The 12,881-nt window shown below is 43.0% G+C and overlaps 1 protein-coding gene across 3 annotated transcripts in view; it reads left to right on the top strand.

Moving 5' to 3' along the window:
* Positions 1-12,881, top strand: part of LOC133152398 (SH2 domain-containing adapter protein F-like) — a 55,499-nt gene that overhangs the window by 39,869 nt on the left and 2,749 nt on the right. Inside the window, exons 3-6 of one of the 3 annotated variants that reach the window (XM_061275959.1) lie at positions 54-272; positions 5,105-5,251; positions 9,169-9,343; positions 9,421-9,540. In XM_061275959.1, coding sequence (XP_061131943.1) covers positions 54-272; positions 5,105-5,251; positions 9,169-9,343; positions 9,421-9,540 — 661 coding nt within the window. Of the gene's footprint in view, positions 1-53; positions 273-1,305; positions 1,405-5,104; positions 5,252-9,168; positions 9,344-9,420; positions 9,541-12,881 lie in introns of all 3 variants that reach the window. The other 2 variants (XM_061275960.1, XM_061275961.1) reach the window with 2 other exon arrangements.

Here is a 12,881-nt window from a genome sequence, read left to right as displayed (position 1 = left end):
CATAAAGTTTTCTATCAGAACAAAATTAACCCTTTTCTCGTCATTGTCTTTAGAAATCCGATCCGGCGGTCGCGGGTCTAAGGACGGAGGCAACAAGCAGCTTCCCTTGTACGACACCCCGTACGAGCCCACGGAGAACGGTGGAGACTCAGACCCCGAACGCTCGCGCTGCCCTCGAGAGAGTCGACTGCCTCAGGACGATGAGCGGCCGCCCGAAGAATATGACCAACCCTGGGAGTGGAAGAAGGAGAGAATTTCCAAAGCCTTTGCAGGTACATATATGCGAGCTGAGGTGTATGGTTAAGATGCCTCCAATGATGTATGTGACACTGGGAAATGTCCATTAAAAAAGAAAATGCAGAATATAGTAGAACCTTCACATTCCTAATTTTATCGCATAGAAATCTTGTTGATTGAAGAATATCTTTTAATGCTCTCTTTACCACCAAGATGTAGTTTGTTAAAGCCCAGATATTTTTGGGGGGACATTTCTAGTTTTTAAAATCAAATGACACGTCTGGACAAAATGCAGTCAGTCGATTGAGCTACAGAGAATCTCCAACAATTGGACAAACTCGATATTACTTTTTTCAGAAATGTCCCATACTAGTATGGTATCATAAGAGGAGATAGCAAATAGCGAATTGTCACTCGGGTCCCTTATGGGCAATAAAATGGGAAGAACTCACACACACACACACACACGCAAAGGTTTTTTTTGTACAAAATTCGTCGAATGAAAAAACTTCACTTTCAATCAGGCTTGTGATCAGTGCTGGGCTCAAACGTTAGTATGTTCTGAACTCCTGTTTACATGCCAGATTCATGCTTGCCAGAGGCGTCGTTTGTACACTTGATTAGTACGGCTATCAAAAATGGAGTGAACTGTATCACTTGGTGGATGTGCAACTATTGACTGCAGTTCTTCTTATCAGACGGAATCGATTTAGAAAAGTTGTCATTTCTTGTCATTTCTAACCATTTCCTCTCTCTCTTCACTAACATTGTTCTTCTTCAAGCTGTACACATCCCCGTTTCCCCCCGTTTCTCTTTCCCGAGCCCCTGCCACCGTGTTTATTCACAGGTGTTCCTCCTTTGTACTTTTTTTTCCCCGCTTTAAGCAAGGGGACAACGGGTGTACATATTTGGTTATACAGGCAGGTGCATGTAAGTACGGCCGGGTTGGCTAAAGCAGCCATAACATCAAAACAGGGCTGTTCTAGACAAATATTAGATGAAATCATATTTAATCAGCCCTCTATATATGTGTATATATATATTCTTTTTTTTTGTATCCTTGAACAGCTCTGCTTTGTTATGACTGCATTAGCTACGAGAGCTCTGTAAGTGGCACTGGATCAGTTCCCCACAGAAGAAAGGACTGCACTGCTAAATCCCCCACAGGTACCACCACTGTGCAACCGGGCCTCTTTGTCTTTCTTTCTTTTTTTTTTTTATTATGATGTTTTAACCATTAATCATGTGCTCGATTTGAGATTTATGCAAGGGCGGGGGATGCTCTCAGGTTGCGCTCTTTTGATTAATAGGATGAGAAAAGGTCGGCCTCTTGAAGTGAAAATCAGCTGGCTTTGAAGGTGTACGCTACTGGAATAATATTAGCGAGGGGAGTGCAAAAGCAACATGTGGGAAAATATTGCCAGTTTTCTTTAGTTGTATATTGTGTACTATAGATTTCACATAGTGAGTGGTGTTATTTTCTATTGTGTTTTTTCATTTTAAACAAGTAGCAGCTTATTGGAAGTAATTTCAAGAGAATTTCTCATCATATAAAGTAGTGTTGTAGAGAAATGCAGCAAAAAGTTAAAGGAGACAAATGTTTTACAATTTCAAACTGTTCCCTAGTGTCTTAACAGGAAGGCTTGTACCATTTGGTCAAAGCACTCCGAAAATGAAAAATGATTTTGAAGATTTTGATTGGGTAGTTCTGTGTCATACAAATGAGGCTTTTGCTCACGCCGCCTCTCCACCGCTGCTTAGATAAAAACTCATTATGTCGCCTTTGAGCAGCACTCAGACATTTGTTTACCACACTTCAACATTTATTTAAAGCCCTCGTAACATGTTTTTTTATTACGCCAGTGTCAACTAAGCCATTAAAGATGTCCTTTAAAAAAAGAAAGCTGCATCTTAAAAGTACTTGAAGTCATCTTGGTTGTGTTTTTAAATGCAGGCCATAAAAAACAATGACGTGAATTGGAGTCCAAGCCTCGTTATTTGAGGCTCGCTCCTCGGCAAGGTGTTCAAACGCCCTTAGATCTTTACATCAAGGAGCCTTTCTCCATAGCAAGCTGGCGTGATTCCTCTTTTTGACATGTGCAACGGAAAAAGAGCTGAAATCTGGAGCCAAGTTTCTTTCCGACATCAGGAGAAACCGAGACAGATTTAATGTCCATTTTATTTTACCATTTGTTCTTATTGATTCCCCCAGAAATTGCTTATCAATGTGGAGGAATGCTTCTACCGAGTAAAAATGTCAGCAATAGAGATTAAGTCAGTCCTATAACGGAGAGGTGGGACAAAAGATCAATATCGCCAACAAATGGAATCAAAATTATATTGTGATGGATCAGTGTACCAACCAGCACACCAGTTGCTATGTAACATATTGTTTCGGTTCAATACTTTATTTATACATCAACATTTGGACAAAATATTGCTATGTATCAGATTACGGTACGGTATTGATACACCAGCATGAAATATTTATATTTGTGCTCTTAGCTGACTACACATGCACACAATTTATCTCATTTTTATCACATTTATGAAAGTGCAATAGTTTTTCCTGATACCAAGGCACTTACTGTGTTGCATTTGTGGAGCAAGGAAGTTACGGCCAAGGTAATATCAATGACTAATGCACTCGCCTCAATTGAATTTTAATAGGCCGCTCAAGCAAACATCAAAAACCTTCACAATTTATACAGCCACATTAAATAGGAAAATGAAAGTGTCACCCAAACAAAATATGATGAGAATGCTATCGTAAAACGGTCGCGTGCAGCAGGCTGCCCTCCCACCTGGCTCTGATACCACAATGCCAAACTATTTATCCTTGTTAATGATCAGCCAAGGAGAGCGCAATAACACTCTGCTATTTTTTTTTCTATGTAAATTCCAAGCCTTGTTAAGGTGTCGGAAGAGTGTGGGTACTTGCGTTTTCTTAGTTAATCGCTCATCCTTGCCATGACCTCAGCAATAGCGGCGGGCTCAGTCACATTGGCAACAAAAGCCTCTTCTGCTGCCACCGCTGTCTGAGGCGCTGATGGATGAGGAAGGAGCTGAAGGGTGACCGTGATGTATGATATGCGGAACTAACCAGGAAGCCTGCACGGGAGCGGGAGGAAGTTTGCTGGCTCTTTCAATCTGGATGAGCCCGCGTACGGCGGTGTGTGCTCCATCCAAACTTTCATTTGCTCCACTTTCAACACGACATTGAGAGCAAAGTTTCTAATTGGAGTTGATTCATTGCAGATGTTATCGTGCTTCAGCGAGACAAAACATTGATATTTTGATGTCTTGTCTGGCGTAATAGATTATTATGCAGTGGTGCCTGGATGAGAGTCTAATCTTTTACGTGACCATGTGCATAATCATCTTTTCCCATTGAATGAAAATCCAACTTCTCAAACAGACAAAAAAGAAGTTGTATTTCAAAGAGGAAAATTAACACTCAGATTTTGACATATTGCATCAGTTGCTCCTTCTGTTGTGTCCCCCTCGGACAGATATACTGTTCATTGAGGCGTAATTAGGAATCCCACTTGGGTTCTACGCCGGACACGGCCAAGGCGTCTTTCTCTGTGTTTGATCTTTAGTTTGATGCTAAACTTCAACCGGGAGAGCTCGTTTCTATTATTGCTACAATACTGTATTGATACATCAGATTAATATTACTTATATATCTTATTTGTTCGCATACTTTATCAGTACCATCGCACATGGACAAAGGATTTATGTTCTCACAGTTTGGGAAACCGGTAAATAGAAAAAAGCGAGATATGTTGTTTCGTACAACTCGGTATTGAAACACCAGCTTGTAGACAAATGTTTGCGACTGCCATGTATTGTATTGCGCTTTTCAAGCCCACTATATCAATACATAAGGAGAAAAGATTGATATCAGCAACGATATACTCGTACACTGAGAACGATTCGCCATCGTAATTTATCACATTGCCACAGGTGTGTGCGAGAGTCGCCTTTTATGAATTTTTAATGAATCTTGCCCAGGCTTAACGACCCAGAAAGTCCTCAAATAAATCATCGATAGGCTTGACGGTCCAGCGGCGGGAGGATCCTAGAGGAAAAAAAAAACGTTGTCGTCGTAGCGCCGGTGACGGCGTGCAGATAACCTTCAAGACGGCCCTCTTTCTTTCTAACGTGTCCCGTCGCCGCGCTTATCTTCACTTGCACACATTGGCCCACACGCGCACACACACACACACGCACACACACACACACATTCACACATAACGTTTTTTCCCGCCTCACAGGCTCCCGCTGTCCAGCTCCGCTAAAAGACTTTCATCACGTCTCCATCCTTTTTTTTCCCCATACGAATGGCGCTCTTTCACATAAACATGCCCTAAAACGGAGCGCCATTGCATCATGTGATGGATACGAGCTCCGGGAAGCCGTGCGCTGGAGGGGGGCCGAAAACGGGCTTCTCCGTGCACATAATTTGCGGCGTAAACATGAGTGTCTTGTTTTGAATATGCACGCGTTAGCAATCAGCCGAGTAAATTAAGCGAAGCTAAATGAAATGGCAGCGGAGCAAACGGGCATGTTAATGAGAAAGCCTCGAGAAACTCATACCTGCCTTTGGAAATAGTGTTCATCAAGGTAGAAAGAATGCAAGGTCAACACGTGTGCGTTTCCACACGCTAGCGTCTTCACAAACTAACTTTCTCCATCTTCTTTCCCTTCCTTCTCTATTCCAGCTTCCTGTTTAGTCACAACAACCATCTCTCTTCCTCAACTTGTTCAAAGTTTCACGCCGTTTTCTTCTTCCTCTCTTACCCTTTTTCCCCCCTTTGTCGTCGTCCATCTTCTCCTCTCCTCCTTCGGGCGTCTCTTGCAGTAGAGATTAAAGTGATCAAGGACCTTCCGTGGCCCCCTCCGGTGGGGCAGCTCAACAGCAGCTCTCCCCTGGTGGAGGAGCTGGAGTCGCCCTCGCAGACGGCTCAACCCCCGCCCGGACAAGGCGCCGGTGAGCAGCACCACCAGGGTGGGTGTTGGTGTTCCACTTGTCCAATGTCTGTCCCATCATTTCATCCATTCTTTTACCATATTTCCCCTCATCCACCCTTCCGTGTGTTTGTAACTTTAGGGATGATTGAAAGACTAGTTAGTAGCCGTAGCGGTGTCGGACCCTAGTTTTTGTAAACGCCACACTTTTTCCATCTGGATTACACGTGGCGGAAAATCCCTGAGTTCCAAAATGCTGAAGGCTCATTAGTTTTAATTGTGCCCAACTGCCTCTTGTCTGCGTAATCACTCGCTCTGACCCCCCATTTCCTCTTGTCAACACACTCGCTGCGCTTCCAGATGGTTCCCCAAATGGCGGTCTCCTCGTTTGAGTAGCTGCAAAGGAATCACACTTATCTTAAATTGTTTTTAGTCCGGGATTTAAAAGTCGTGACTGTCATACAAGTGGGAGGCATGTCATGATAGCCGAGGTGTCACCACCCTAATCTGCATTGTAGTGTCGAATACATGAAAGTGGCTCTGAATCTTCACCCAGCCTGACTGATTTTGCCAAAAGTTGGTAGTTATGATGTAAATTGTCCGTATTGTTACATCTCAGTGAAGCAGAAAATCTGAAAAGCTCCCTAACCTTTACGGAGTTCGGCTTTGGACTTTCCACTGTCTTTCCTCTTCTTGATACTCATCAGAAATCAGACGTATGGTGAACTGCTTTCATTACAACCAGAAGTGAAGGACGCGGGACAGAACTAATGCGAGGGAACAGGATCTCCTCCCGTGGAGATCGGCATGTATGTAAAAGGACACTTTTGTGCGCTATGGGTGAGGACTTGATTTATGTGGGCCAATCCATGGGAAAGCTTTTTGGGCCCCGCCCCTCATCTGCCGCCATGTGAGTGGCATTGAGATTGGTATCCAGCTGTAACGCGATCCTCACTCGGTCCGAGCCCTGGCGGGAGCTTTTGGCTTGCCCTCTGTGACCGTGAAGCTGAAATCATACAAAGAGCCCCATGCTAGAAAGCAATTTTCCTTCTTTTTTAATTCCACCCCAAATTCTGAATATCTTTCACTATCAAGATGCTTTTATTCCATTCTGAAATATAGTGGCATATCTCTTTGACAGTCATGCACGTTATACTTTGACCGTTTTAATTTTTTAGAGTGCTTCTTCAAAAAGGCTACGACATAAAAGGGGGCATGTCTTCCCTCCATTCATCAGCATCCGACTGACACTTCCATCCGATTCCATCGACACTCGCTGCGCCGACACACACAACATGACAATTTATGTGTGTGTGTTTCTTCAGATAACTGTGCACATTCTCATCCTTCTTAAGCTGCCTGTCAGGAGGCTTTTGTTCTCCTCTTGGCCAATCATCTCGTCAATCTGGTGCAGAAAAGGGGAATAAGCTTGGCTCACTGATGTTGGAGCCTAAAATATACATTTTCTGTTTATAAGGAAGAAAAGACAAACCGTTTTGAATATAATCCAAACAGTGAGCAGCAAGCCATTTTTTTTTTCTTTCTTGTCTTGGTTGGACGTCGACAAGAGAAAGATGTGGTCAAGTGAGCAAATACTTACACGTTGTGTGGGCAACCAACGATAGAAATAAAAATGGGAGCCAGGCAGGAATTATGTAACAAGGACATTATCCTGTAGTCTATGTATGTTTGTGTTCAGGATAATAGCAAAATGTGAACTGTATTTCCTAATAGAATAATATTTTTTTAATAACTCCCTATTTTTTTCTGGATAATAAATCTGTACCATAGACTTGCTAGAGACATGACACTTTAAATTTGAAAGGTTTTATCTTCACTTCCAGAGCCACACTTTGACGACCTAGTTTGTAGGAATGGTGATGAAAGGCGGTGAGTTTTTTTAACTGTCACGTTGGCGTGGTTAGAATACGACATAAAAAAAAGGAAAGTGAAGAAGTTGAATTACAAACTAAACAGCTGTCAGCAGGGATAAGAGGAGCGTAAACATGCATTGCTGTTGTCCCCACTGGTCAGTTACCATGGAAACAAAATGTATCAGGCTCATAGCACACTGGCAGTCATATTGTGGCCCAAAAAAAAAAAAACATCTTCAATGAGGACTCATCTAGAATGACTGCTTTGTCCAACAATGCCTTCCCGTTAGACCCGAGTTTTTCTGAAGCCACTGATTTCCCATCACGTATCAGATTTTAGGACAAAAGAAATTTTTAAAAAAAAAGTCATTTGGATGAATCACTTCCATGACTTTGTGGTAGATTGCGTCAAGGGCAATGAGTTCATTTATAGAGTGGAGGTGAAGAGGACCCCCTGCTGTTTACAGCTCGAATGACACCATTGTGGTTTCATTGGAGCAGACTGCATCCATGCACATTAAACGCCCAAATTAGGAGTCAAACGTATTGTAATTCATCATGTCTTGCATAACATTGACATCAAGTGCACATAAACAAAACACAAATACAACATCGTGTACGGAGTTACTACAAAAGTCGCTTGCCAAAAGTCTGTCTGCCTGATTGATGAATAGGGATAACAGCATCTTACTCAACGCAATGTCAATAAAATGAAACAAATTATTCCGATATTTTACGAGGGGCTTTTATGAAGACTTTTTGTCTCTAAATTGCTTTGTTACTTCATGTTAGGCCCAAAAAATCACCAGTTTCATAAACTGAATTTTCCAGCGGTATTCATACCAGTGAAAATGTTCTTTTACTTTTTTTCTTTCGTTGTTGTCCAATTAAAAACATACTGTAACAAATGTAAATTTTCACTTGGCAAGATGTAAATACATCGCAAACATATTTAGTTTTTATCATCGCGTGCGTGCTGAGCCCGGTAGCAAAACTTGATGACTCGAAACTAATAGTCGGGCAGCTTCGCATGCTCGGAACGCGATCAAACGTCTTGAGACTGATTAGGGTCCCGCCCCAACGATTCATCGGCCCGACTCTTGTGCCTGAAATGCGTTTACAATTGCATGGCAGGACGCATCAAACGTTTTTCCTCTAGACCATATGTAGCCCACAAGCTAAACGTATCTCTCTGGACATGCTGTCATGGCTCATAGAACACAAGGGATGACTCTCGATGCATTGATGACAGAGGGCCGATGTCATCGATTCTCTTCATCAAGAGCCACGGCAGTTGATATGTCAAAGCGTTCACAGCAAGGGACGCCGCTCGCGCATGCCGGTTCCACCGCCGGCGTGTCAGCGTGGCTCTAAAATAGGTCTTTTCCAAAGCCAAGGGTGCCGCGACATCAATTATAGTGATGGATGACGGCGGGAAAGAAACCAAAAGCCACACACATGGGAAACACACAAGCAGGAACTGACTGGCCACGTGGGACTTATGTAAATAGCCAATAAACAAGTTTAGTCACTTCTACCAGTCGGCCTTGAGTGCACGTAACCTTGCCGCGTAGTGTAATGTTTAACTTTTGGGGGTTTGAATGTCTTTTTGGTTCGGCTGCTGACGCGTTCACACACACAGGAATGTACAAGGATTTAGAAAGAATAGTGGAGATGGATTAATGGAGCGTGTGAACATGTCGCCAAGTGTCACCATCACTGCAAATAATCGCGAGCAGAATTTCTCTCAGTTTCACCGCTATTTCCATCTGGCTGTGATTTAAACAGTCTCACAAAATGAATATTTTATTACAGTAGGGTCCATAAATATGTGCCAGTAGTGTAATGTCATTTTAGTATTGACCCATGAAAATAAATTGTAAAATGTTTACAAAAATGTGATGTTCACTCACTCACTCACTCACTCACTCACTCACTCACTCACTCACTCACTCACTCACTCACTCACTCACTCACTCACTCACTCACTCACTCACTCACTCACTCACTCACTCATGGGTCTGTATGTCTAGAACTGATCGAAGGTGTTCAAGCTTTTTTTTTTTCTTTCTAAATCTTACAGTTCAGTTTGATGGCATGGAGAAGTCTCGAATGTCGCCCACCAAGGACGGGAAAACCCGCCCGCTGCAGCGGCACTCCAGCGGCTGCTTGGTTAACACCAAAATGTCGTCGGCCGAGCAACCCGGCTCCTCCGTGGGGGAACGCATCGATCCCAGCATGGCCTTGGAAAGCCAATTGTGAGTTAGATCCCTTGCTTTGGATTTGTTTTGTACCCACAATGGCTAGATTTTTTTCCCCTTTATTGCTTTGTCAGCTGGTACCACGGCGCCATCAGTCGGACGGATGCAGAATGTTTGCTGCGATTGTGCAAGGAGGCGAGCTACCTGGTGCGGAACAGTGAAACAAGCAAGAACGACTACTCCCTCTCACTTAAGTAAGGATCACATTGTCGTTTTTATTAGACCACTTACTAATTATTGAATTGGATAGATCATTTAGGAGGTGGTTAACTTTAGAATGCAAACCCAAGTTCTAGAAAACATTTTGAAATTCTCTGTTGCACAAAAAGCTCCACCTGGACTACAATAGTGTGCTCACTGCGTTGTTCCGATATGGTAATGAGCTTCACCTTTGCTACCTCTACCTCCCACCAACACTGCCCTCATCCTTCACCTCGCCACACCAGACCTCATAATCTGCTGACACTTCAACTCGCATCAGTGAACCCTGACCCCCCGCCAAGGTGACGCTCTTATTGGCTGAGTTATGTCTTGACATTTCACTGCGTTGAACTTTCCATTCCCCGATGCAAGTCTCATCGCATTCTTGTCGTGAGAGCCGGTTGCCATGACAACAGGAATGTTGCCACATATTCTCTGACGATATGGCAAAGCGTTTTTTTTTTTTGCTGGAGGTACGGAAATATTGTCGATTTGAAGGCAGACGAATGACATTTGGGAAGGTCTTCCCGATTCCACGACGACCTTTAGATGGGAGATGAAAGTGTAAACGCAGACAGACGCTGATTAGCCTTGAGCCTAACCTTGCTGGAGGCGGGGAACGAAAACATGGTATACATTTTCTTCTTTATGCTTCTGCACCTGGCCACTATTTATTATTCTGCTCAAATAAGAAAAAATACATTATCCGGCAAACAGAAAAGTCACTGTTTTTTTTCCCTCCACATTTGTTGGGTAAGGGGGCACTTTGGAGACCCAACTATTTGTATAAAAGCACTTAAAAAGTCAATTTTCCATAATATATCCCCTTTAAGACTTTTATTTGCCAAACTACGATCCGGTGATGCTGAAAGCAGCCAAAGTAATTTCCCAAGGGCTCCAAAGAGCGACACACGCCCAATAACAAACACAAATTCAATATTTAGCACTAAATGATCATCATGCTAGATTTTTTGGGCTTTTAGCGGAAAATTGGACTAAAGCAATTGGATGACCGCAACAAGAGTGTTTCAGGTCACTTAGATGGGCCGAGAGAGATGAGTTAGCCTTGTGGATCCCGCAGCCGCCATTAATCCACATCACAAAAGTGTCCAGCTGGAGCTCCATAACGAGCCAGCAGCTATTAAAGCAGATATGCAGCCGGTGCAGTAACCTGATTTATTTATGGCCTCGAAGCTGCCGTGGCTGCCGCTAACTGATATTAAAGCTTTGCCATAGGATAACTTGTGTGACCCTCATAAAAGATGGTAGCAAGCAGGGCAGTGCGAGGTGAATTAAAGTCACATTTTCAACCAGTTCACTTTGGTTCACACACGTAAAATCGTGTTTGTACAAATGGAGGCCTCACCCCGTAGTTAGCGCTTTTAGACACCTGTACTTGTGTACTTGGAGAGGTCATATTTTTTAATATTTTCTTTTCTGTATATGGTGGGAAAAATCAATCTTAACACCCGACATCATAAGATAATCGCTCAGTATAGTAATAATAATATTTTAAAGACATTTAACAATTGGGCATTTGTTTATTCTGATCAGAAGGGAGCAAATTTTCAAATTGTTCCCATTTTCTGACTGGATGGAAAAACACTTCAAAATGTATTGTTGGATATCCCAGAATGTGCCTCCAGGCAGTTAAAAAACAAAGAGACATCACAACCCTTCTTCGCTAATAATTTGTGCTGCTGGGCGTCAGGCGACATCGGTTCTCGTGCCTGAGGCACGAGCGCCGGTCAGGCCTCAAAAGCAATCCTTGGACTGATTGGTGCAGCGACATCACGGCGGAGCGCCGCAGAAGCAGAGGTGACGACGAGTTCAACCCCGCTCGACATGAGGCGCGCTCCCCCGGCTGCCGCTGAGATTGAGCAGGATGCCCAAGGTGAAGACGGTCTCTGTCTCGGGTTGCTGAAAGATGCATGAGGCCCGAATGGCGGCACGTATGTGCGCTGCATTATTGATAAAAAGCAACAAAGCTTTCCCTAGTCAGTTCTCTGACCTGATGGGAAGTGTTTTCTGTTCACCCTGCCCTCTCACCCTATTTGCCCCTCACTACTCCACCTTTTTATTTTGCAACAAATTCTCTTTAGTCTTGCAGAAAGACAATCACTTTTATTCAGTACTCTGAAGCACTTAAAGAACGACACAAGACATCAGTAGCGGGTTTGAGTTAGCATTCAGGCTACGGTTTAGTCTAAGTAGAACAAAAGTTAGGATTACAAGATAGGATTTAGTGATTAGTTAGAAGGGGCATGTTAACATAGTGATTTAGCTAGGAGTTGAGGGACAAGTTAGGAATGAAGGATTCTGAATCAGGGTAAGAGTTGGCAGTGTAGTCCTTGTTGTTGTCTCTGAAGGACAATATTGTGCATCAACAACTCCAAACATTTGCTCAGAAGTCATTTGGGAATCTAAAAAAAAAAATCCTGAAGTGTTTTCTGTTTTAAGTGTGTCTCTATGTAACCTAGCATCCGCCTCTGAGGGACTGATGATTCATCAAAAGCTCTTTGTAGCGACTATTTTTAACTAGAGGTCTCCTGGCTGGCGCTCGCAGACTAACAGAAGTGGCGATACAGAAAGTACAGAAATGTTTCTTCGTGTTATTTCAATTCATTAACGACACTCGGGAGACTCAATAACGCAAAAGTCACAGAGATGTTTTACTGTCGCTTGATTCGAGAAATGTTACGCAATGGCCTGCATCTGTGAATGAAGAGACAACTTTTCATAGCTTTGTCATTTTTAGAACGCCCTCAGATTGAACCCTGTGCCCCCCCCCCCAACTTTCTATTGTTATCACTTCAGTACTTTCATTTTGTGCACGATAGAGCAAAAACACCCATTGGGTTTACATTTACAATAGCAGATAATTAAAAAAGGAATTTCACATCCCAATTCGCACATTGTCCAGGTGGAGTACATGCACAGAACTTGGGTTAGGGACCAATATTTACATTAGATGTTTAGTTGCGTTTTACCATCTACCCCCAGAGATGTGCCAAGGTAGTAAAAATATTTGTCATTGCTTTCGTCTTGCAATTTTCTGAACACAGAATTGGAAATATTAGTTGCTAAGACCAATAATCAGAATACTTTGTTTATGTCCCTCCGAAGATAAATGGAATATTAATATCACCCATGGCCCGACTCAGAATGGTAATTTTCTATTTGCGAGCACAGGATTAGTGAGAAACTGTAAAAGGTATTGATCCGAGGCGGGTGGAAGCGCGCAGGGAGCCTCTTCATTTGCTTTTTACTGCTCCAGCTTAAGTGATTTATCCTAAGGGTTCATTAGCCTCATCCCCATGCCGGGCACGTGACG

This window comes from Syngnathus typhle, linkage group LG4 (genome assembly GCF_033458585.1).
Source record: "Syngnathus typhle isolate RoL2023-S1 ecotype Sweden linkage group LG4, RoL_Styp_1.0, whole genome shotgun sequence".
Classification (NCBI taxonomy): domain Eukaryota; kingdom Metazoa; phylum Chordata; class Actinopteri; order Syngnathiformes; family Syngnathidae; genus Syngnathus; species Syngnathus typhle.
Note: the sequence above shows the minus strand (reverse complement) of the source record. Positions and strands in the feature narration are given on the sequence as shown.